This window comes from Rhinoraja longicauda, chromosome 26, assembly GCF_053455715.1.
Source record: "Rhinoraja longicauda isolate Sanriku21f chromosome 26, sRhiLon1.1, whole genome shotgun sequence".
Taxonomy (NCBI): Eukaryota; Metazoa; Chordata; class Chondrichthyes; order Rajiformes; family Arhynchobatidae; genus Rhinoraja; species Rhinoraja longicauda.
This window is the reverse complement of record NC_135978.1, coordinates 33,206,613-33,231,735: the sequence shown is the minus strand read 5'-3', so window position 1 is coordinate 33,231,735 and position 25,123 is coordinate 33,206,613. Positions and strand designations below refer to the sequence as shown.

General features: G+C 47.3%; 1 protein-coding gene across 4 annotated transcripts in view; it reads right to left on the bottom strand.

Annotated features, from left to right (window-relative positions):
* cux1b (cut-like homeobox 1b) overlaps positions 1 to 25,123 on the bottom strand; it is a 477,189-nt gene that overhangs the window by 291,493 nt on the left and 160,573 nt on the right. For all 4 annotated transcript variants that reach the window (XM_078422720.1, XM_078422717.1, XM_078422719.1 and 1 more), the window contains exons 6-8: positions 21,902 to 22,025; positions 11,197 to 11,273; positions 5,231 to 5,297 (exon numbers count right to left, since the gene is read on the bottom strand). In XM_078422720.1, the coding sequence (XP_078278846.1) occupies positions 5,231 to 5,297; positions 11,197 to 11,273; positions 21,902 to 22,025 (268 nt within the window). The remainder of the gene's footprint in view (positions 1 to 5,230; positions 5,298 to 11,196; positions 11,274 to 21,901; positions 22,026 to 25,123) is intronic.

The window sequence follows — 25,123 nt, the reverse complement described above, 5'->3', positions numbered from 1 at the left end:
ATCCTTTGGCGTACAGCTTGCTATAACCTGGAGCACAAGGTTCTTGATAGTCATCCTTACTAAAAATGAATGTAAATAAAGGATTGAATAGCATATAGCATTAGCATTGAGTATAGAAGTTGGCGAGGTCATATTGCAGTTGTATAAGACGTTGGTGAGGCCGCATTTAGAGTATTATGTTCAGTTCTGGGCACCTTGTTAGAGGAAAGATGTTGTCAAGCTGGAAGGGGTACAGAGAAGATTTACGAGGATGTTGCCAGGACTAGAGGGTGTGAGCTATAGGGAGAGGTTGAGTAGGCTGGGTCTCTATTCCTTGGAGTGCAGGAGGATGAGGGGTGATCTTATAGAGGTGCATAAGATTATGAGAAGAATAGATTGGGTAGATGCAAGAGTTTCTTGCCGAGAGTAGGTGAATCGAGGACCAGAGGACATGGGTTCCAAGTGAAGCGGAAAAGATTTCATAGGTATCTGAGGGGTAACTTTTTCACACAAAGGGAGTGGGTGTATGGAACAAGCTGCCAGAGGAGGAGGTTGAGACAGGGACTATCCCAATGTTTAACAAAATGTTAGAAAGGTTCATGGATAGGACAGGTTAGGAGGGATACGGACCAAATGCAAGCAAGTGGGACTTGCGTAGCTGGGACATGTTGGCTGGTGTGGGCAAGTTTGGCCTAAGGGCTTGTTTCCACACTGTATCATTCTATGACTCTATGTAGTTTTATTTGTATTAGTGTTATTGTATTTGTATTATTGTTTCTGAGAATGTATTGTGATCGATGATAAGACATTAGGGAGTACGCACGTTTTCAAGGGTTAATGTAAGAAAATAACTGCAGATGCTGGTACAAATCGAAGATTTTTATTCACAAAATGCTGGAGTAACTCAGCAGGTCAGGCAGCATCTCAGGAGAGAAGGAATGGGTGACGTTTCGGGTCGAGACCCTTCTTCAGACTGATGTCAGGGGGGTGGGACAAAGGAAGGATATAGGTGGAGACAGGAAGACAGTGGGAGATCTGGGAAGGGGGAAGGGAAGAGAGGGACAGAGGAACTATCTAAAGTTGGAGAAGTCAATGTTCATACTGCTGGGCTGTAAGCTGCCCAGGCGAAATATGAGGTGCTGTTCCTCCAATTTCCGGTGGGCCTCACTATGGCACTGGAGGAGGCCCATGACAGAAAGGTCAGACTGAGAATGGGAGGGGGAGTTGAAGTGCTCAGCCACCGGGAGATCAGATTGGTTAAAGCGGACTGAGCGCAGGTGTTGAGCGAAGCGATCGCCAAGCCTGCGTTTGGTTTCGCCAATTAAAAGAAGTTGACATCTGGAGCAGCGGATGCAATAGATGAGGTTGGAGGAGGTGCAGGTGAACCTCTGTCTCACCTGGAAAGACTGTTTGGGCCCTTGGATGGAGTTGAGGGTGGAAGTAATAGGACAGGTGTTGCATCTCCTGCGGTTGCAGGGGAAAGTGCCCGGGGATGGGGTGGTTTGGGTAGGAAGGGACGAGTGGACCAGGGAGTTACGGAGGGAACGGTCTCTGCGGAACGCAGAAAGGGGAGGGGATGGGAAGATATGGCCAGTGGTGGGATCCCGTTGTAGGTGATGGAAATGTTGGCGGATGATTTGTTGGATACGCTGGCTGGTGGGGTGGAAGGTGAGAACGAGGGGGATTCTGTCCTTGTTACTAATGGGGGGAGGAGGAGCAAGAGCGGAGCTGCGGGATGTAGAAGAGACCCTAGTGAGAGCCTCATCTATAATGGAAGAGGGGAAGCCCCGTTTCCTGAAAAGTGAGGACATCTCTGATGCCCTAGTGTGAAATCTGTATAAAAGCTGTGGAATTTCAGAGTAGAACGGCAGTTCCTGACTACCGGTGCTGTCTGTATGGAGTTTGTACGTTCTCCCCATGACCGAGTGGGTTTTCTCCTGGTGCTCTGGTTTCCTCCCACACTCTAAAGACATACAGGTTTGTAGGTAAGGACTGTATACAGGTTTGGTAAGGACTGTAAACAGTCCCTAGTGTGAAGCACAGTGCTAAGTATGGGGATGGGGCCTGTATCTCTAAACTCTAAATAGTAGATTTTGTCACTGTAAATTAGCTGTCCTAATGCTACTCTGTAAAGTTTTCCAACATATGTTTTCAAACATATTCTCCCTTTCTTCACAACCACAGCAACCGCACATCAGTTACTAATAGTAATTATAGGCATTGATTTCAGTTTGCACTTAGTATTGGCACATTTAGGAAATAAAGCCAAAAATACCACTAATGTAGCTCTGAATAATGCTCTATAGCTCAAATCTGTTTACTTGTAGTAACCATTCATCATGTTGAATCAGTGTGGACAATGCAGCACCATGAGGATAATAGTAATGGAATGAAAAGATTCATCTTGTATATCATCACACTCCTTGCCACACATTGTCACACTTAACCATAATCATTGAGTATTGTTTGTAACAAAACTTGTAATTACTAAAACTTTTTCAATTTAATGACATATGCAAAAGGTACAATTATTCACAAAATGTGATCAAACTTAGTTTAGTTTAGATTGTTATTGTCAGGTGTACCTAGGTATAGTGAAAAGCTTTTTTATTGCATGTTATCGGGTCAGTGAAAGGAATATACATGATTACAATCAAGCCGTTCAGTGAAGAGATACAGGAGAAAGGGTGTAACACTGAGTGCACGATAAAGTCCAGTAAAGTCCGATTAAAGATAGTTCAAAGGTCTCCAATCGGGTAGATGGGAGGTCAGGACTGCACTCTAGTTGGAGAGAGGATGGTTCATTTGCCTGATAACAGCTGGTAAAGAAACTCTCTGAATCTGAAACTTCCCTCTAAAGTTCTTTTTTTAGTATAGTTGCAAGCTGCTGGTTTTACATGAAAGTCTAAGTCTCAAGCCTGAAGTCTGTATTGATGTAACATCCAGACCTCAAGCTACCATCTGCTGTCCTCAGCCGGCCCAAAGTCTACTCTGCCATTCAATCATGGCTGATCTACCTATCCATCTCAACCCCATTCTCCTACCTTCTCCCCATAACCCCCGACACCCGTACAAATCAAGAATGTCAATCTCCACCTTAAAAGTATCCATTGACTTTGCCTCCATGGCCTCCTGTGGCAATGAATTCCGCAGATTCACCACCATTCATCATTAAAATATGATTGCAGTTTAAGATCAGACAAAAAGTTGCAATTGAATTGCAATTTGGAGATCTTTTATAACATAGCGATGAACACAAATCCCAAATATACATCTCCTGTCAGATTTTCCAAATTCCATGAGATGCCCATTCTTCTTGTTGCCAGACTTCAGCACTGCAACCAGCCCATCCAATGGAAATTGTCAGGGGTTATGGGGAGAAGGCAGGAGAATGGGGTTGAGAGGGAAATATAGATCAGCCATGATTGAATGGTGGGGTGGACTTGATGGACCGAATGGCCTACCTCTGCTCCCAGAACTTGAAATAACAAAATAAAGTATTCCACTCAAATATTCCACTGGAATGCGCTATCAAAACCAACCTTTTCCCTCAAACCATGAAATAGTACAGAATCAGCTGCAAGCAATGTATCTCACCACACCACTCCCACTATGATCTGCAAATACATCCTACCCACCCCACAGCCAAGTGCCATACGTTCCACTGCACTGTATGCAAAGCATGGTGGACAACATTAAAACATGCCCAGCAATAACAATACTTTTGTAGTCTTCAAGGAAAAGTAAATTATCTGTCAGATGCATAAAACACAATCAGAAAATAATCCACTAAACCAGAAGCTGAATGAAATGCTAACTTTAAATCAATTTAATCACAAAATGCTGGAGTAACTCAGCGGGTCAGGCAGCATCTCAGGAGAGAAGGAATGGGTGACGTTTCGGGCCGAGACCCTTCTTCAGATCCCAATAATACATTTACACATATTTTTTACATTATCCTCTACTTATGGGTGCACCAAATCAATACCAGAAATCCTGTTTAACATCTAATATAACACATTTGTAAAAAAATAATGTAAGGAAGGAACTGCAGATGCTGGTTTATACCGAAGATAAGACACAAAATGCTGGAGTAACTCAGCAGGTCAGGCTGCATCTCTGGAGAAAAAGAACCGGGTCGGAACATGTCTGAAGAAGGGTCCCGAGCCATCATCCATTATTTTTCTCCAGAGATGCTGCCTGACCCGCTGAGTTACTCTAACAGATTGTGTCTACATTTGTAAGCAACCTCATCCAAAAACACTGCATGGATAACCAAATTCAAATTCTTCTTAAAGTCGAGGATGCTAGTACTTGGTGATATGTTCTTGTGTGTCATTAGTGTTAAGCCCAGAGCTGGAACCCTCAACCCAACACTAAAAACTAGACAAACTACAGAGAATCAAGGAAGAGTTCACCATTATCTCCTCAACAGAGATTGAGAAAGTGAAATACTGGTCTCGACAACAACAACCGCAACTCAACAAAAAATAAACAAACTCATGACAATTTTCAAAAACGAGGCACACTTGTAAAAAGAGTGACCAAACATAAAATTTGCAGAGAAACAATCCAGAAACAGAAAATATCATTAGTATATAAACTAAGATTTCTTAAATGACTTTCCCAACCAAGATTATGTCAAAGACAAAGCTAGCTTTATCAGTTGGAGGAAGAAAAGCAAAAATAGCCAGAGTAATTTGATCCACTGTTTGCCTAATTGTACCCTAGGTGGGAGTGAGCTGGGGGCTCCTCATGGATACACGATCCCACCCATCTTAAACACACACACCAGTGCGCACACACACCAACACACACTAGCCCACCCATCACACACATACACACCAGCGCACACACACACCAGCACACACACACACTAACCCACCCATCTCACACACAACCGCACACACAGTAGCCCACCCATCACACACACACACCAGCACACACACACTATCCCACCCATCACACACACACTATCCCACCCATCACACACACACACTATCCCACCCTCACACACACACTATCCCACCCATCACACACACACTATCCCACCCATCACACATACACACACACACACACACACACACACACACACACACTATCCCACCCATCACACACACACAAACACACACTATCCCACCCATCACACACACATACACACACACACACACACACACACACACACACACACACTATCCCATCTTGCACACACATCAGCAGCCCCTTGCTGTCTGTAATTTTGGAAACTTACTTGGCGGTTGATTCTTCATCATACTTTGTTTTCAAATCAAAAAGCTCAGTCTGTGTCGATTCCAAAGCTGCAAAATAAAAAAATAGTTTAAAGAGGAGCAGAGACGGCAATTGTTCAACGAGCATTTCCCAATGAATTCTGCAATGATATCTTTAATAAATCCAGTAATTTACACTCAGGTGTGTCCCGTGTGTTTCTGTAATAGGAATAAGTAAATTAAGCACAGTAAATATAGGGAGAAGACTGTCTGTAGTTGAAAGAGCAAATAAAATCCAACAGCAAAGTAGAATGAAAGAAAATTCCTGACACAGGAAGTCGTTTGTCCAAACGTCTTTGTGCCAAGGTAAAACAAAGGTTTATCCCATTATTTCCCACAGTTTCATCCCATCTTCCCAACATTCTGCCAGCAGCCCTACAGATCATGATTCTTCAAGTGCACAGCAAGGGACTTCTGAAACATGGAGGGTGTCTGCCTCTATCACCCTTTCAATCCAACGTCCATATTTCCATCACTTAGAAAGCATTTTATCGGGATGCATCACCACATGGTTACCTCCTCCCTCGACTCCATCCAAGGACCCTGACAGTCTTTTCAGGTGGCAGAGGTTCACTTGCATCTCCTCCAACCTCATCTACTGTATCCACTGTTCAAGGTGTGGACTCCTATATATAGGTGAGACCAAGTGCAGGATCGGCGATCGTTTCGCTGAACGGAGGCTCAGTCCGCCTGATCTCCCGGTTGCTAAACACTTTAACTCCGCCTCCCATTCCCACACTGACCTTTCTGTCCTGGGCCACCTCCATTGTCAGAGTGAGGCCCGGTGCAAATTGGAGGAACAGCACCTCATATTTTGTTTGGGCAGCTTACACCCCACGTATAAATATTGACTTCTCTAACTTTATAACCCTTGCTTTCCCTCTCTCTCCATCCCTCCCCCAGCCCAGTTCTCTGACCAGTCTGACTGTCCTCGATTACATTTTATCTGTTTGCTTTGTTGTTACCTTCTCCTAGCAAACAATGATCTATTCTACATTTTCCTTGATCTCCACCCCCTTTGATGTCTCATTCTCACACCTTACACTTCCTTATCTCTGTATCTCCCCCTCCCCTGACTCTCAATCTGGAGAAGGGTCTCGACCTGAAACGTCACCTATTCCTTCTCTCCAGAGATGCTGCCTGACCCGCAGAGTTACTCCAGCATTTTGTGTCCATCTATGATTTGGGAACACTCCATCCAAGACCGCAAGAGATTGCAGCGAATTGAGGACACAGCCCAGACCATCGCACAAACCAACCTCCCATCCATTGACTCCATCTACACCTCATGCTGCCTCGGCAAGCCCAGCAACATAATCAAGGACAAGTCGCACCCTGGTCATTCCCTCTTCTTCCCTCTCCCAGCGGGCAAGAAGTATGAAACGCACACCTCCAGAATCAGGAACAGTTTCTTCCCAGCTGTCATCAGGCAACCGAACCATCCTACCAACAACTAGAGAACAATTCTGAGCTACTATCTACCTAATTGGAGACCCTTGGACTGTCTTTGATCGAACTTTACCTTACACTGATTATTATTCACGTTATTCCCTTTATCATGTACCAGTACACTGTGGATGGCTCAACTGTAATCATATATTGTCTTTCTGCTGACTGGTTAGCACGCAACAAAGATTTTCACTGTATCTCGGTATACGTGACAACAAACTAAACTAACAAAAACTCTCTGTTTATTTTTTTTAATCTCTCCTCTGATCCTTCTGCCAATCGTATTAAATCGTATTAAATCTATACCTGGTTTGTGACTTCTGTTAAGGGAAAAGGTTTAATCTAAGCTACTCAAAATTTTGTACAGTTTAACTAAGTGTTGGATCTGCACACAAGGTTCGGCTGTTCCTCCAAACCTTTCAGTAGCTCCAATATATACCCTTCTCTTACCCCCTCAATGCAATAACATCACACATCAAGATCAAATCATTTGCCACATTACCGTCCAACTATTTTTGGTTCATGTGCAAACTTCATTACTCTGTGACTGTGTATTTTGTATGAATCTATCATGCTCACTACATTAAGCCAAAATTACTAATATATATGTAATGCCCAAAACAAACAACTCAGCTCCGTACCATGTGTATAATCCCTGATAGCTTTCCAATCATTAGAACGCCCCATTAATGATTACCGTCACCCGTTAGCTTCTTGACACCGAGCTACAAATCTAGACACAAGAAACTGTAGATGCTGCTTTGAAGAAGGTTCCCGACCCTAAACGTCACCTATCCATGTTCTCCAGGGATGCTGTCTGACCCACGGAGTTACTTCAGCATTTGTGTATTTTTTTGCCATAAATAAGGTCATACGGTCGTAAGTGATAAGAGCAGAATTAGGCCATTCGGCCCATCAAGTCTACTCCACCATTCAATCATGGCTGATCTATCTCTTCCTCTTAACCCCATTCTCCTGTCTTCTCCTCACAACCCTTGACACCCGTACTAATCAAGAATCTATCTATCTCTGACTGTTTTTTAATTTCGTTGTACTCGTTGCAATGACAATAAATGAATATTATTATTATTATTATTATTAAAATATCCATTGATATTGATATCCATTGACTTGGCCTCCACAGCCTTCTGTGGCAAATAATTCCACAAATTCACCACCCTCTGTCTGAAGAAATTCCTCCTCATCTTCCTAAAGGAACGTCCTTTAATTCTGAGGCTTTGACAGGTCCTAGACTCTCCCACTAGTGGAAACATCCTCTCCACATTCACTCTATCCAGGCCTTTCACTATTCGGTAAGTTTCAATCATCCTTCTAAACTTCAGCGAGTACAGGCCCAGTGCCGTCAAACTCTCATCATCAAATCTACATAGCCTCCATCAAACACACTGCCCTCATCAAATTCTATTGTTAATTAAATTGTCAGTCAAAATAAACAGCTTATTTTATTAAACTTTGGAGCTAAATCTCAAATGAATTTTCTTTGCTTTATAAATTATCAAATAAAGCTGAATATACTCCCCATGCTCATTATTTTTTGTTCTAACAAGTTTGGAAAGTACATGACTTAGAAAATTGTCTTGCAATACTAGCATTACTTCATACAGCACAGAAACAGGCCCTGGCTTCAGCCCAGCATATCCATGTTGACCATAATGTGCTTATCTACACTAATATCATTCATCAACACTTGGTCTCTAGCTTTCCATGTCTTGGTGATTTTGTGCAAATCTAGACACCACTTTCAAAAGTAGAAATAACGAACAGTGGATGCTGGTTAGTGCACGAAAAGTCACAAAGTGCTGGAGGTCAGGCAGCATCTCTGGAGAACATGGATAGATGACATTTCAGCTCGAGACCCTTCTTCAGGCTGTGTATCAACCAGCATTTGCAGTTCCTTGTTTCAACATTTGGACTGCTCCGCTGCAAAATCTCCTCTAGGTATGCCTGCCTTGAAGAAGTTCTCCTCTTCCCAGTCTGAAGAAGGTCTCGATCCGAAACGTCACATATCCACATTCTCCAGAGATGCTGCGTGACCTGCTGAGTTACTCCAGCACTTTGTGTCCTTTTCACTACTTCTAAATGTTATTGGAGTCTCGGCAGCACCACCAATTGTTAAGTAGAAGATAGCTAATGAAACTCTCATCTGTCCAACAAGGGCCCTGAAAATGCCCCAAAATGCGTAAAGATACTGCCCCCTCATTTCTCAAACCAATGGTGCCATGCATGGACTGAGCTCTTTACCCTAGGTCGACATTCATAGGGTACATCAATTCATGTTCATACTTTGCAGCCAGCAACCAGTTGAGATCACGTTTTGATATCAAGAATAAATCTAAATCCATTTCAAGAAGTATATGGCATCCACCAACAAAACTAAAATGACTGTCATAACATTAACTCCCAGCAGACATTTAAGTACAGCTTTTAAAATTAAATCAACAGCTTTGATCAATCCAGATTTAATTGTTCAACAGTTAATAGCAGGGATCACCACATGGAAAACATAGAACATGGAGCGCAGAACAATACAGCAGAGGAACGGCCCTTTTGGCCCACAGTATCTGTGCCCAACGAGATGCCAAGTGAAGCTGATCTCATCTGCCTGTACATGATCCATATCCCTCTGTTCCCTGCACTTCCTCGTGCCAATCTAAAAGCCTCTTAAATGCCACTATCCTATCTGCCTCCACCACCACCCAGGCCCCCACCACTGTAAAAAACCTGCCATTAAATATCCCCCCTCTCACCTTATAGCTATGTCCTCTAGTGTTGGAAATTTTCACCCTGGGAAAAAGGTTCTGACAGTCTATCCTATCTATATCCCTCATAATTTTATATACCTCTATCCCCTCAACCTCCGACCTTCCATAGCAAACAATCCAAGTCTTTCCAACCTCTCCCTGTGGATGAAATCCAGGGAGCATTCTGGCAGCGGTAGAGTTGCTGCTTTACAGCGAATGCAGCGCCGGAGACTCAGGTTCAATCCTGACTACGGGTGCTGCACTGTAATGAGTTTGTACGTTCTCCCCTTGACCTGCGTGGGTTTTCTCCGAGATCTTCGGTTTCCTCCCACACTCCAAAGACGTACATGTATGTAGGTTAATTGGCTGGGTAAATGTAAAAATTGTCCCTAGCGGGTGTAGGATAGTGTTAATGTACGGGGATCACTGGGCGGCACGGACTTGGAGGGCCGAAAAGGCCTGTTTCCGGCTGTATATATATGATATGATATGATAAAGCAGAAACAAAGAACTGCAGATGCTAGTTTACACCAAAGATGCACAAATTGCTGGAGTAAATAAGCGTGTCAGGCAGCATCTCTGGAGGTAAAAGACAGGTGACGTTTTGGGTAGGAACCCTTCTTCAGACTGAAAGTACGGGGTGGGGGTGGTGCGCTGGAGGCAAGAAAAGACATGGGGCAATTAGGGCCAGCAACAAATGACCTGTCAGATTGGTGCCCATTGCAGCTAGGGAAGGTGGGATCTCAGTATGGATGCAATATGGAGAACTGTGGAACTGGTTAAACAACGAGGGTGGAGGTTGGGAGCAAGGGGGTAGGGGAGGTAAGTGATAGTAGCAGTTACTTAAAATTAGAGAATTCAATGTTCTACCGAAGATAGACACAAAAAGCTGGAGTAACTCAACGGGACAGGCGGCATCTCTGGAGAGGAGTGGGTGATGTTTCGGGTCGGGACCCTTCTTCAGACCGCTGGGTTTAAGCAAAATATGAGGTGCTGTTTCTCCAATTTGTGCATGTCCTCTCTCTGGCAATGGAGGAGCTCCAGAACAGAAAGGTTAGCGTGGAAATGGAAAGGGAAGTTGAAATGGTTGGCAACCAGGAGATCCCACAGACCTGAGCAAGTATTCAGCAAAATGGTCATCAGGTAGGTCTATGTTTGGTCTCGCCGATGTACAAGCCCAAGATGAGGTGTTCCATAATCAATTCCTCTGTCTCCACCACATCTTCTCCCAGCATGCGGTGTTCCATAACTAGGACATCCGAGATGTCCTCATTCTTCAGGGAACGTGGGGTTCCCCCCTTCTGTCATATATGAGACCCGCACTCGTGATTCCTCTGTGTCGTACAATTCTGTTCTCGCACCCCTCCCCCAGATGCAACAAGAAAGAGTTCCCCTGGTCCTCAGCTTTCACCCCACCAGCCTCCGCATCCAACACATCATCACCCGACACCTCCGTCACATCCTATGGGATCCCACCGCCAATCACATATTCCCACCTCCATCCCTTTCCGCCTTCCGAAGAGACCGCTCCCTCCCGCAACTCCTTGGTTCACTCATCCCTTCCCACCCAAACCACCCCCCTCTCCAGGTACTTTCCCCTGCAACCGCAGAATATGCAACACCTCTCCTTATACCTCCTCCCTCAACACCATTCGTAGACATAGATTTTAATGTGGCCTTGAAGCCCTGAAACTACAATATCAAAGTCAATCAATTACCTGACTGCAAAGCCTGAACTTTGTGATCAGCTTCTTCGAATTTGGAGGCCAAAGACGTCTGAGTCTCCTGGAGTTTCCTGCAAGATAAATTCAGTAACAGAAATGTCAAGACAGATTTCTTAAAGAACACATTTTCAGCAGCAAACATATTAGAACATACTCTACGACCACATCTTGACCCAGACTCACTACCACAGCCACATCTGCTAGGTCTCGACCCGAAACGTCACCCATTCCTTCTCTCCTGAGATGCTGCCTGACCTGCTGAGTTACTCCAGCATTTTTTGAAATATCCGAACATACAGCAGTACTGCACTGGAGCAGGCCTTTAGGTCCACAATGTCTGTGTTGAACATGATGCCAAGACCATCACTTATCTACCTGCACATGACCCATCTCCCTCTATATCCATGTGCCCATACAAAATCTCTTAAATGTCATCAGCGTATTGGCTTCGACCACCACCCCCAGCAGTGGGTTCCAGGCACCCACCACCGTCGGTGTAAAAAACATGCCCCGTGCATCTCCTTTGAATCTTGACCCTCTCACCTTATAGCGTATTTGATTTCTCCATCCTGGGGAAAAGATTCTGACTCTCTACCCTCTCATAATTTTATGTACTTCTATCAGGTCTCCCCACAACCTCCAGAGTTCCAGAGGAAACAATACTAGTCTGTCCAACCTCTCCCTGTAGCAGATACCCTGTAATCCAGGCATTAACTCTGGTAAACCTCCTCTGCATCCCTATGAAAGCTCCACGTTCTGCCTGTAATGGAGCGACCGGAACTGCACACGATATTCCAAAAACGGTGTAACAAAAACCCTATAAAGCAGCATTGTGACTTCCTGACGCTTCAACTCAATGCCATAACCTATGAAAGCAAGCATGCCACACGCCTGCTTCACCACTCTGTCTACTTGTGTTGCCACTTTCAGGGAGTGACGGACTTGGACCCCAAGATCCCTCTGTGCATTAATGCTTTTCAGGGTCTTGCCATTCATTATATATTTTCCCCTTACATTTGACCTTCCAAAGTGCAGCATCTCACACTTATATTACAAAACGTGTGCACACCTCCCAACATTTCACTTTACAAATTCAGAATTTTGATGTCTAAAATTCAGAATTTTACATCAATATTCATAATATGGCGCGTAACGCAACCTTTCAGCAAAAAAAAAGTATGCACGCCAAATGCGCGTACGTGTTGCGCTACATTCACGTGTGAAAAACGACTATTATTTCCAACAGTCTGTAGTTCTTGGACTACATGTACAATGTCAGGCCTATCATGAGTATATTCTACTATTATAGAAAGGTTATTGAACAGAAATACTTTGTACAACAAAGAAAAAATTGTTTTGTTTTGTTTTTTCTATTTTGCTTTTTCCGTACACATCCCAATTCTCTTGGTATTGAATAAAAGAACAATGGTCATAAAATGTATGACTAAGTTATGAAGAAAGAGTTTCATTTTAAAAACTGCAGATACCTAATTTAATTGAAGACATACTTGCTCCAGTGGTCTTCAACAGCAAATCACAACTGTCCATATCCCCCCCAACCCTCCACCTCCCCCCTCCCCACTCCCCTCCCCCCCACTCCCCCCCAAACCCCCTACTCCCCCCCACCCCGCCCCACTCTCCCCACCCCTCCCCACTCCCCCCCACCCCTCCCCCTATCCCCCACACCTCCCCTCTACACCTTCTCCCCCCTTTCCCCCAAATCCACTCCCCGCCCCCTCCTCCCCCACTCCCCTCCCACCCCCACTCTCCCCCTCCCTTCCTCCACCCCCCCAATCCCTCCTCCCACTCCACTGCCCCACGCCCCCGCACCCTAACCCCCTCCCCCCCCCCACATCCCCTCTCAAAATCAACGGCCCTCACGCTCCACAGCGAGGCGAGGCCGGGCGAACGGCGAGGCGAGGCCAGCGGCGAGAGGCACGGTAAGACCAGGTCAACGACAAAGCGAGGCCAGGCGAGCGGCGATGTGAGGTGAGGCTAGCGACGAGGCGAGACCAGCGGCGAGGCAAGTACAGCGGCGAGCTAGGCCAGCGGCGAGGCGAGTACAGCGGCGAGCTAGGCCAGCGGCGAGGCGAGTACAGCGGCGAGGCCGGGCCAGCGGCGAGGCAAGACCAGCGGCGGGGCGGGGCGAGTACAGCGGCAAGGCAAGACCAGCGGCGGGGCGGGGCGAGTACAGCGGCGAGGCCGGGCCAGCGGCGAGGCGAGTACAGCGGCGAGGCCGGGCCAGCGGCGAGGCAAGACCAGCGGCGGGGCGGGGCGAGTACAGCGGCGAGGCGAGTACAGCGGCGAGGCGAGTACAGCAGCGAGGCCGGGGCGAGTACAGCGGCGAGGCGAGTACAGCGGCGAGGCCAGGCCAGCGGTGAGGCAAGACCAGCGGCGGGGCGGGGCGAGTACAGCGGCGAGGCGAGTACAGCAGCGAGGCCGGGGCGAGTACAGCGGCGAGGCGAGTACAGCGGCGAGGGCGGGCCAGCGGTGAGGCAAGACCAGCGGCGGGTCGGGGTGAGTACAGTGGCGAGGCCGGGCCAGCGGTGAGGCGAGTACAGTGGCGAGGCCGGGCCAGCGGTGAGGCGAGTACAGCGGCGAAGCGGGGCGAGTACAGCGGCAACGCGGGGCGAGTACAGCGGCAAGGCGGGGCCAGCGGCAAGGCGGGGCGAGTACAGCGGCGATGCGGGGCGAGTACAGCGGCGAGGCGGGGCGAGTACAGCGGCGAGGTGGGGCGAGGCGGGGCGAGTACAGCGGCAAGGCGGGGCGAGTACAGCGGCGAGGCCGGGCCAGCAGCGAGGCGAGTACAGCGGCGAGGCGAGTACAGCGGCGAGGCGGGGCGAGTACAGCGGCGAGGCGAGTACAGCGGCGAGGCGGGGCGAGTACAGCGGCGAGGCGAGTACAGCGGCGAGGCGGGGCGAGTACAGCGGCGAGGCGAGTACAGCGGCGAGGCGGGTCGAGTACAGCGGCGAGGCCGGGCCAGCAGCGAGGCGAGTACAGCGGCGAGGCGAGTACAGCGGAGAGGCGAGGCGAGTACAGCGGCGAGGCGGGTCGAGTACAGGGGCGCGGCGAGGCGAGTACAGCGGCGTGGCGGGGGAGTACAGTGGCGAGGCGGGACGAGTACAGCGGCGAGGCGGGGTGAGTACAGCGGCGAGGCGAGTACAGCGGCGTGGCGGGGGAGTACAGCGGCGAGGCGGGGCGAGTACAGCGGCGAGGCGGGGCGAGTACAGCGGCGAGGCGGGGCGAGTACAGCGGCGAGGTGGGTCGAGTACAGCGGCGAGGCGAGTACAGCGGAGAGGCGGGGCGAGTACAGCGGCGAGGCGGGGCGAGTACAGCGGCGAGGCGGGGCGAGTACAGCGGCGAGGCGAGTACAGCGGAGAGGCGAGGCGAGTACAGCGGCGAGGCGGGTCGAGTACAGGGGCGCGGCGAGGCGAGTACAGCGGCGTGGCGGGGGAGTACAGTGGCGAGGCGGGGCGAGTACAGCGGAGAGGCGGGGCTAGTAAAGCAGCGAGGCCGGGCCAGCGGCGAGGCGAGGACAGCGGCGAGGCGGGGCGAGTACAGCGGCGAGGCGAGTACAGCGGCGAGGCAAGACCAGCGGCGAGGCGAGTACAGCGGCGAGGCGGGGCCAGCGGCGAGGCGGGGCCAGCGGCGGGGCGGGGCGAGGCGAGCGGCGAGGCGTGTGTTTTGCGGGAAAATGTGAAGCGAAATCGGAATAGCGGAAATGAAATAAGAAAGCGGAAACTTTCCGCCAAATTCGGAAGGGTTGGGATGTCTGACGTCTGGTTTCATTCAGGCTAACCAGTTATATTAACATTTTCCTTTATTCTGTCAAGGATGAATAGTTTATTCTAGATATTTTAAACCACCTTTTGCCAATGGCTACAATTCAAAATGATTAGAGTTGTAAATCTGTGGAATTCTCTGCCTCAGAAGGCAGTGGAGGCAAATTCTCTGGATGCTTTCAAGAGAGAGCTAGATAGAGCTATTAACGATAGCGGAGTCAGGGGGTATGGGGAGCAGGTAGGAACGGGGTACTGATTGTGAATGATCAGCCATGATCACATTCAGTGCTGGCTCGAAAGGCTGAATGGCCTCCTCCTATTGTCTATTGTCTAATATATGAACCATGTTGCTAGAGGAGACAGTGGAATTAGATACTACAGAGGAATCAAAGGGCATAGGTTTAAGGTAAGAGGGGAAAGATTTAATAGGAACCTGAGGGGCAACTTTTTTATTCAGAGGATGATGGGTATATGGAAGGAGCTGCCGGAGGAAGTAGCTGAGGCAGGTACTATAGCAACATTTAAGACATGTGGACAGGTACATGGATAAGAAAGGGTCAGAAGGATACGTGCCAAATGGGACTAGCTTAGAAGAGGATCTTGGTTGGCATGGATGAGTTGGGCTGAAGGGCCTGTTTCCATGATGTATAACTCTATTTAAGAGACATTTAGACACACACTTAAATAAGCAAGGTGTTGAAAGGATACAGTCCTTTAGCAAAATATATGATGTGAGCATAGATGGGCAAAAAGATCGGTAGGGACATGGTGGGCTGAGGGGCCCATTTTTCCAAGTAGGTGACGTACAGCAAACTTTTAACCTTTTCCACTTCTATTACATATACCTTGCAGTATTAATGGCTAAAGCTTGCCAATAATTTTATTAAAGAATGTGTAATCCTCAGAACTGCTGGGGCATTTAAAGCCTCCTGGAAGAAACCTGTGTAATGCCGATGTGTATAATGCCAGGGGAGCACGCTGGCAAGCGGCAGAGTTACTGCTTTACAGCACCACAGACCCAGGTTTGATCCTGACTACCTGTGCTGTCTGCAAGGAGTTTGTACCTTCTCCCCGTCACCTGCATTTCTTTTCCCCCAGAGTTCTGGTTTCTTCCTACACTCCAAAGACGTACGGGTTTTCAGGTTAAATGCTCAGTAAAATTGTAAATTGTCCCTTTTGTGTGTAGGATAGTGTTAATGTACGGAGACCACTGGTCAGCGCGGACTCGATAGGCCGAAGGGCCTGTCTCCGCGCCTATCTCTAAATTGAACTAGACTAAACTAAATGTCAAAAAGATAGCGGAAGGAAATACAAGATCCATTATGGATGGGTGGGTGGGTGGAGATTGGTGCATTTATCGATGTAGCAAAAAATAGGCTTTGTAAATTGATGATATGCAACCTAAAGAATGAATGAAAATTGGTAAACTAGCCGTTCATCTATAGTGCCTGCAGCTTTCCAACATTATTTTCCACACTTTGTGCACTCACACACACGTTCATTCAAAACATTTTTTGAGTTGTTCATAATCATTTATAGTCTGTTCCAACCCAATATGGTTGCTCTGCCACTGTATGTTTCTTCTTTTTTTTTTTTTCCTAATCAGATGTGCAGCACTTTGGTCAACGGGGGTTGTTTTTAAATGTGCTATACAAATAAAATTGACTTGACTTGACTTGACTTGACTCTTCCTTCTCCAATGGAGCCCAGAGCTCATTATTGGTGCAATTTGCTGCCCCAGTCAAGCAAGAGTTTGAGACGGTCACTGACAGTCAAGACCGCCCCTGGAGCAGGTGGAATCTTTACTAAGCTCCTAGGAATGGATGAGAAGTACTTCCATAGCACAAATTGCAAGTTCATTCAGAACCCATTTGCTTTATTTGGGAAGAGGAAAGCATGTCGGGCTCACCAGAAACTTTGTAACCTATGGCTATCTGACTGCAGCAATTACAGAGGAGTCTCTGCCACAGGGACATCACTGCGAAGGTCGGACTTTACTCTCTGTTCCCGTGGCTGGGAAGCTGGTTACTGAATTGACAATGAAAAGATCCACAGATGTTCGGCCAGTGCCAACAAGAACCAGAGAGGATGGTGTCGGACTGAGGGCCGGTAAGCGGACTGGCGGCAGGAGACTGTGGAGATGGCAGCTGGAGGCCCTGCAACAGCCTGGGGTTCGGCTCAGTGGCCCGGCGAGCCGCCGCTGTATCTCAGCCACAGCCCCAGCTCACCTGGAGAGGGGAGGGTCGGCCACTGAACCCAGTCCCTGCTCACCCTGTGGACCGGGAATCAGAAAGTGGGTCGAACAAGACGGCGACAACAGCGGACACTGCACAAAGGGCCCGCTTAGAGGAACCGAGGGAGGGGGGGTTCTCACCTTCCGCCCCCTGGATGTCGCTGCAGGAGCCCCCCAGGGACAAAGGGCTGTAGAGGGCTGGGAGTGGAGAGGGACATCGGATCACGGGACGACCGGAATGGAGGCAACGGCTGCAACGGCCCTTTGTGGCCAGCTACAGCTCGGGCTGGGAAATGGGGGCAAAATGGCACCTCTTGCATATGGACTGTGGCTGTTCTGTGCGCACTGTACTCAGCGCGGTGATTGTGCTTTAGTACTGGGATAGTCTTGGTGAGCTGTATGTAAAATATGTATTTCACTGTACCTGGTACAGGTGACAATAAAGAAACCTTCGAACCGTACCATACGATGTGAAAGGGGCAGCACCAACTGCATGGCCTGATGCTTTCTGTCCTCATAAGACCCTTCAACAGCCCCAACCAATGGAGGTTATTGGAAATCCTTCCAGAATAAGGTTTCCCTCTAAAATTCATCAATATTCTGCATCTACTATATTATTGTATTCAAAAAGAGCAGATGGAGTCCCCCATCCCCCCACCTCTACTTTCAATCTGATGAAGGGTTCCGACACGAAACATCACTTATTCCTTCTCTCCAGAGATGTTGCCTGTCCTGCTGAGTTACCCCAGCATTTTGTGTCTATCTTCGGTGTAAACCAGCATCTCCAGTTCCTTCCTACACATATGGAGACCATACACAAACACACGGGGTCACTCGAAAACAGGAGCAGGATGAGGTCTAGCCCGCTCAAACCTGTCGGCCCATTTAATATCATTATTACTTATCTATGCTGCCCACACCCTTCCTTCTCTGCCTCACAATACCCCACACCTCACAATACCCCACACCTCACAATACCCCACACCTCACAATACCCCACACCTCACAATACCCCACACCTCACAATACCCCACACCTCACAATACCCCACACCTCACAATACCCCACACCTCACAATACCCCACACCTCACAATACCCCACACCTCACAATACCCCACACCTCACAATACCCCACACCTCACAATACCCCACACCTCACAATACCCCACACCTCACAATACCCCACACCTCACAATACCCCACACCTCACAATACCCCACACCTCACAATACCCCACACCTCACAATACCCCACACCTCACAATACCCCACACCTCACAATACCCCACACCTCACAATACCCCACACCTCACAATACCCCACACCTCACAATACCCCACACCTCACAATACCCCACACCTCACAATACCCCACACCTCACAATACCCCACACCTCACAATACCCCACACCTCACAATACCCCACACCTCACAATTTTCCAATCGTTCAGATATGTAACTCCCTCCACCTTCAATTCTTCTAATGATCCAGTCTGCACAACCCTTGTGTAGAGAATTCCAGAGATTCATCTACCTCTGTAAGAAGACATTTCTAGATGCCTCTTGTTTTAAATAACCAGCCCCTCATCTTGTTAACAGGCCTTTTGTTCGACACTCCCACTTCAGTAAAAATATCTCAGGAATCTCAAACGTCTCAAAAAGCTCAATCGTCATTCTTCTAAATCAGGGGTGTCAAACTACCGGCCCGTGGAGGGGTCCAATCCGGCCCGCGGGATGATTTGGGGAAAAGCCAGCGCTGTGAGATTATACACTGAAGGTGAGCTACATGGCGGCTTAAACTCGCAGGAAATATGAACTTTGCACAGAAGGAAAATGCAAATGCGATCTGCAGCTATCACCTCCCCACTCCCCAGCTCCCGGGGGTGAGTGGAAGCTACGCCCATATCCGGCCATGCGGTGACGCGGGCGGGAAGGGGCCGGCGCTGGGGAAGGTGGGGAATCTCAGCATTGTTGTGGACACCGGGAAGTGCCAGGGCTGCCGCCACAGAGACCACCACCATGTACCTGAGATGCAGGTGAGTGCGTGGATAGAGGCTGGTGGGAAGTCGCCGCACTGTGAATGGGGCCGCAGCCAGCGATCCAAAATCTGAGCTGCTCTCCAGGGTGGAGGCTCTGGGTTTGGGTTACGGTCAGGTGGGATGTGAAGACGTGCTGGTAGTTATGCGGGAATAGGGAAGAGAAGGGAGAAGGTGGTGGTAAATGAAGGGGAGGGGGAGCAGATGAGGGAAGGGATGGTTTCTAGGGATGAGGAAGGGAAGAGAGGGTGTCGAGGGAGAGGAGTGGGGGAGTAGGTGGTAAAGAAAGGAAGTACGGAGGAAGTGAGCAGATGAGAGAAGGAATGGTGTTTAAGGATGAGGGAAGGGAGGGGATTTGGGGACGAGGTAAGGAAAGAGAGAGGATGATGTAAGGGAGGGGAGTGGAGTAGTTGGAAGGAAGGAAGTGGGGATGAGAGAAGGAATAGGCTGAGGAAAGGAGAGGGCAGGTGAGGGAGAAGGTGAGGGTAGAGAAGGACATGAGAGGTGAGGGGAGAGAATGTGAGGGGAAGGAAGAAAGACGTAAGGAGAAGGATGGGGCCTTCAGGTGAGATGATGGACAGACCATCTTTCACCATGCCAGGTAGCTGCTGTTTGGCTGTCCACCACCCAGCCAACCCATTGTGGACAAAACATAAACACTGGAGGAAGACTATAAGAGAGGGGAACAGAATTAGGCCATTTAGCCCATCAAGTCTGCTTTGCCATTCAACCATGGCTGATCTATTTTCTCTCTCAACCACATTCTATTGTCGTCTTTCTCCCTGTAACCTACTCAAGACCTATCACTCTCTGCCTCAAAAATACCCAATGTCTTGGCCTCCACCGCTGTCTGCAGCAATGAATAGACAATAGACAATAGACAATAGGTGCAGGAGGAGGCCATTCGGCCCATTGAGCCAGCACCGCCATTCAATGTGATCATGGCTGATCATTCTCAATCAGTACCCCGTTCCTGCCTTCTCCCCATACCTCCTGACTCCGCTATCCTTAAGAGCTCTATCCAGCTCTCTCTTGAATGCATTCAGAGAATTGGCCTCCACTGCCTTCTGAGGCAGAGAATTCCACAGATTCACAACTCTCTGACAGAAAAAGTTTTTCCTCATCTCAGTTCTAAATGGCCTACCCCTTATTCTTAAACTGGGCCCTGGTTCTGGACTCCCCCAACATTGGGAACATGTTTCCTGCCTCTAACGTGTCCAACCCCTTAATAATCTTATATGTTTCAATAAGATCTCCTCTCATCCTTCTAAATTCCAGTGTATACAAGCCTAGTCGCTCCAGTCTTTCAACATATGATAGTCCCGCCATTCCGGGAATTAACCTAGTAAACCTACGCTGCACGCCCTCAATAGTACAGATTCACCACCCATTCCTCCTCATCTCCATTTTGAATGTATGATCTTTTATTCTGATGCTGTGACCTCTGGTCCTGGACTCTCCTATTACTGGAAACATTATTTCCACATCCACTCTATCTAGGGCCTCGATACCAATCATAAAAGTAATGCTTGCGAGGCAATCTTCTTCATAAGAAACAAAATTCGTAAAGTGAAACACTTTGTAGTTATAGCAGAGACTGAGACACATGAGAGCAGGTTGAAAAAACGAAGGCAACGAAAGCTGTGGGAGCACGCGCACGCGTTCGTACGTGAATGTGTGCGTGCACAACTGATCCGGCCCGCATGAAGTCGCATTTTGCCCATTCCGGCCCGTGACCTATAATGAGTCTGACACCCTTGTTCTAAATCAACAGAATATAAACCCAATCATTAGATTTAGCTAAGTTCACTTGAAAGACACAGCGTGTAAACACGCCGATTTTGGCCCACTGTCCACGCTGACCATCGATCCCAGCACACTAACATTATTCTACACACACTAGAGACAATTTTACAATTTTATTGAAGCCAATAAACCTACAAACCTGTAAGTCTTTGGACTGTGGAAAGAAACCAGAGCTCCCAGAGAAAACCCACACAGGTCGCGAGGAGAACGTACAAACTCCGTACAGACAGCACCCTTAGTCAGGATCGAACAAGTATCTCTGGCGCTGAAAGGCAGCAACTCTACCGCGCTGCAATCGTGCCTCTCTTGACAGAACCATCCTCTCACCCCAGCAACGTGCCAGGTCGGTCACTTTTGGACTTCCTATGATGCTGCTAAAGCCTTTTATGGGTGAAGGCACCAAAACAACAGAAGGAGCTCATAACACCTCAAGAACCGCGCTCCAGTATTTTTTTCTAAAACGAACGTAAATATCAGCAGCTCTTTGATAAACAGAATAATGAAGAAACTCAAAGCACACAGTACGGGAAGTAAACTGACAGAACGACTCACTTATTTGACAATTGTGCTGCCCAGGATGAAGCATCAACTTCGATTGCTATGAAGCAGGAACTCAGCTGTCACATCGAGATGCTAATGTGTTTTATCAGATTTTTAAGCAAGCCTCATTAGTGGGATGTTACAGTCGCAAAGAAACGTACACAGCAAATCTCAAATGGAAAGAAACCCTGCTGCCGACAACCAATAGGAGTAAAATAACAATCCCATGAGCTCTTCAGTAGGGATTTTCAGGCTTTCAAAGAGCACAGAGTATAAAACACAAAACATAATGTGTTAACTTACCTTTCTTTTTCACTGAAGTCATTCTGTAATTTCTGTTCTTTTTCATGTGCAAGGATTTCTGCTCTGCTGCTCAAAGTCTGCTCATACTCCTTGATTTTTTCTTTCAGTGCCTTTATTGTGACCTCTGCAGGGGAAGGCAAAGGGTTTACACTGTTATTGTTCTGTTCTACACGAGGAGGCTTCCTGTACTCTGAATGCTCACTGTGATTTCAAGGGTAACTTTTCAATCCAGACATATAATCAATTGGTACAAGTCCCTTTGGAGACCGATTGCTCCTTAAATGTTAAATTGAACTTCAAATGTTTGGGTTGAGCAGGGTCAATGGATTTTGCTTTAGAGGATGTGCTAGGTTTACTGAAATGACTCGAAAAAATCAATGCAAAAATATAATATCACTCTATTGACTCGGTTCAAATTAACTTCTATTCACAATAGACAACTGAAGCCACTTGGAAATTTAGGATTCGAAAGCGAATCAATACGGTCCATTCATCTGTGTTTCCTCCTCACACAGAGTTCTCTTGATACACCGCAGGGATCCTTGCTGGGATACATTTTCACATGTCAGGCACCTTGTCAAATTCACTTTCAAGCATCTTTGGGATCTGATGGATATTTAACTTCAGGGGCATCACCCTTGATGTTAAAGAGGTAGAGTACATCCAGGTGCCTGCAACAAATGTACAGTCCCCAATATCCAGGCATGTTTATTACCAGCATCTCAATGTACTTTTTCTCCCTAATGATGCAGTACGGACACAAATCACACCATCAAAGCAAGTGTACAGTCTCACAGCTGTTAACTGGGGCACGGCGGTAGAGTGCCATAGATCGAGGTCCGATCCTGACTACGGCTGCTGTCTATACGAAGTTTGTACTTTCTATCTGTGACCACGTGGGTTTTCTCCGGGAGCTCTGGTTTCCTCCCACCCTCCAAAAACGTACAGGTTTGTGCGTTAATTTCAATAAAGATTATAAATTGTCCTTAGTTTGTAGGATAGGGCTGATGTATGGGGATTGCTGGTCAGCATGAACTCGGTGGGCTGAAGGGCCTGTTTCCACGCTGTATCTCTACACTGAACTAAACTAAACTCCAAGATTAACCCACCCTGATCTGTTGGGCTTCATTACTGACTGGATAAATATAAATATAATACACTGAGCCATCAATGAGCTTTCCTTCACCCTTCATCGTATATCCCAATAAGAAGAGAAATGCAACTACATCTTAGAGAGTTAGGCCAGTTAATGGCAGAACCCTTAACAGAATTGATGTTAAGAGGGATCTTTGGGTCGAAATCCACAGCTTCTGTAGTAAAGAAGGCATATGGCATGTTTGACTTCATCAGTCACAACATTAAGTACCAGGAAGCCATGTTACAGCTTTATAAAGCTTTGGTTAGGTCACATTTGGATTATTGCGTGCAGTTCCAGTCGCCCCATTTCAAGAAGGATGAGGAGGCTCTAGAGAGGGTGCAGAGGTAGTTTACTAGAATGCTGCCTGGATTAGAGGGTATTAGACCTAAAGGGGCAAACTTAGATTGATTTCTCCGGAGGGTTGGAAGTTGAGGGAAGACCTGATAGAAGATCAAGGGATATGGGGAAAAGGCAGGCACAGGTTACTGATTGTGGATGATCAGCCGTGATCACAATGAATGGTGGTGCTGGCTCGAAGGGCCAATGGCCTCCTCCTGCACCTATTTTTATGTTTCTATATAAAACATAGGATTGGCAGGATAGTCAGAACCTTTTTCTCCATAGTGAAAATGTCAAAAAATTTAGGACATTACTTTAAGATAAAGAAAATGTGCGGGGCAAGTTTTTTGTTTACACAGCGTGGTGGAGGCCTGAAAAGCACACTGGGGGCGGTGGTTGAAGCAGATGCGATAGTGGTGTTTACGGTGCTTTCATGGAACATGTATAGGCAGAGCAGATTAGTTTAAGCTACCTTCATGTTGGGCATATACATTGTGGCCTTCGCGGCCTGTCCCTGTGCTAGGTTTAGCTTTAGGTTTGTTATTGTCACGTGTACCGAGGTACAGGGAAAAGCTCTCTTTACATGCTATCCAATCACATGATACATAAGTACAATCGTCAAACTCAAGAACAATAGATAAAGGGGAAGAAACAGTGCAGAATGTAGTTATCAGCAATGCAGTACATCAATACAGACAAAGTCCAATGTTGCAATGGGGTAGAGAGAATTGGACAGTACTCTAGCTTTTGGAAGGTTCGTTGAGAAGCCTGATAACAGAGGGGAAGAAGCTGTTGCTGAATTTGGTGGTGCGCGCTTTCACGCTTCTGTATCTTCTGAATAAATGAATGAATTTCTTTATTTATCATTCAAAACAAGTTTGAACGAAATTTAGTTACCATGCAGTCACAACACTAAAAAAGCAGCAAAAACACACAACGACATAATTCCACACAAGCATCCATCACAGTGACCCTCCTCCAGGCATCTCCACACTGTTATGGAATGTAAAAACGAAAGCCTTATCTGTTTCTTGCTTCTTCACCCGCGGTCGGGCAGTCAAAACTGCAGCGTCGAGGCGATCGAGACTCCCGACTGAAGCCCCCGCCACCCCGACTTTATTGCCTTCCATCACAGTGAGGAATGTGGGGAATCCGCTACGGTGGGTGTTTATTTTAACTTTTAAGTAGTTGTGTGTCTTGTTGCTTTTTCTTTGGTATGGCCGTATGGTAATTCGCATATCACTGTGCCTTAATTGGTACACGTGACAATAAAAGACCTTTGAAACCTCTGAACTGCTAGTTCCAAGTTTCAGTCACAAAAAAGCGATCTCTGATGGATACATTCCAAGTTCCTTCCCAATCGTCTGTGTTCACCCCAGGAAAACAATCTATCTCTCTGATCCACTTAAATCTGCACTTTCAAATTCCCTACTCACTAGCCATTGGCCTATCAATCACCATTACATATCTGCAGCTACTGATTTGGTCAATCAAGGCCTCGTTTCAACTCTTATGCCCAAGTTCCATTAGAACCAATCTAAATTCTTCCACACTACCCACACAAATGCATGTTGTTAACAGAACACAATGGCAAATGGATTAGCTCTTTGTCTTCCCTATCCAGCCCAACCAACATTATTCTTTTCTCTAGGATCACCCTGGAAAACAAACCTCAATGATTCAGTTCAACGATACTTTATTGTCACATGTACCGAGGTACAGTGAAGTTCTTTGTTTTGCATACA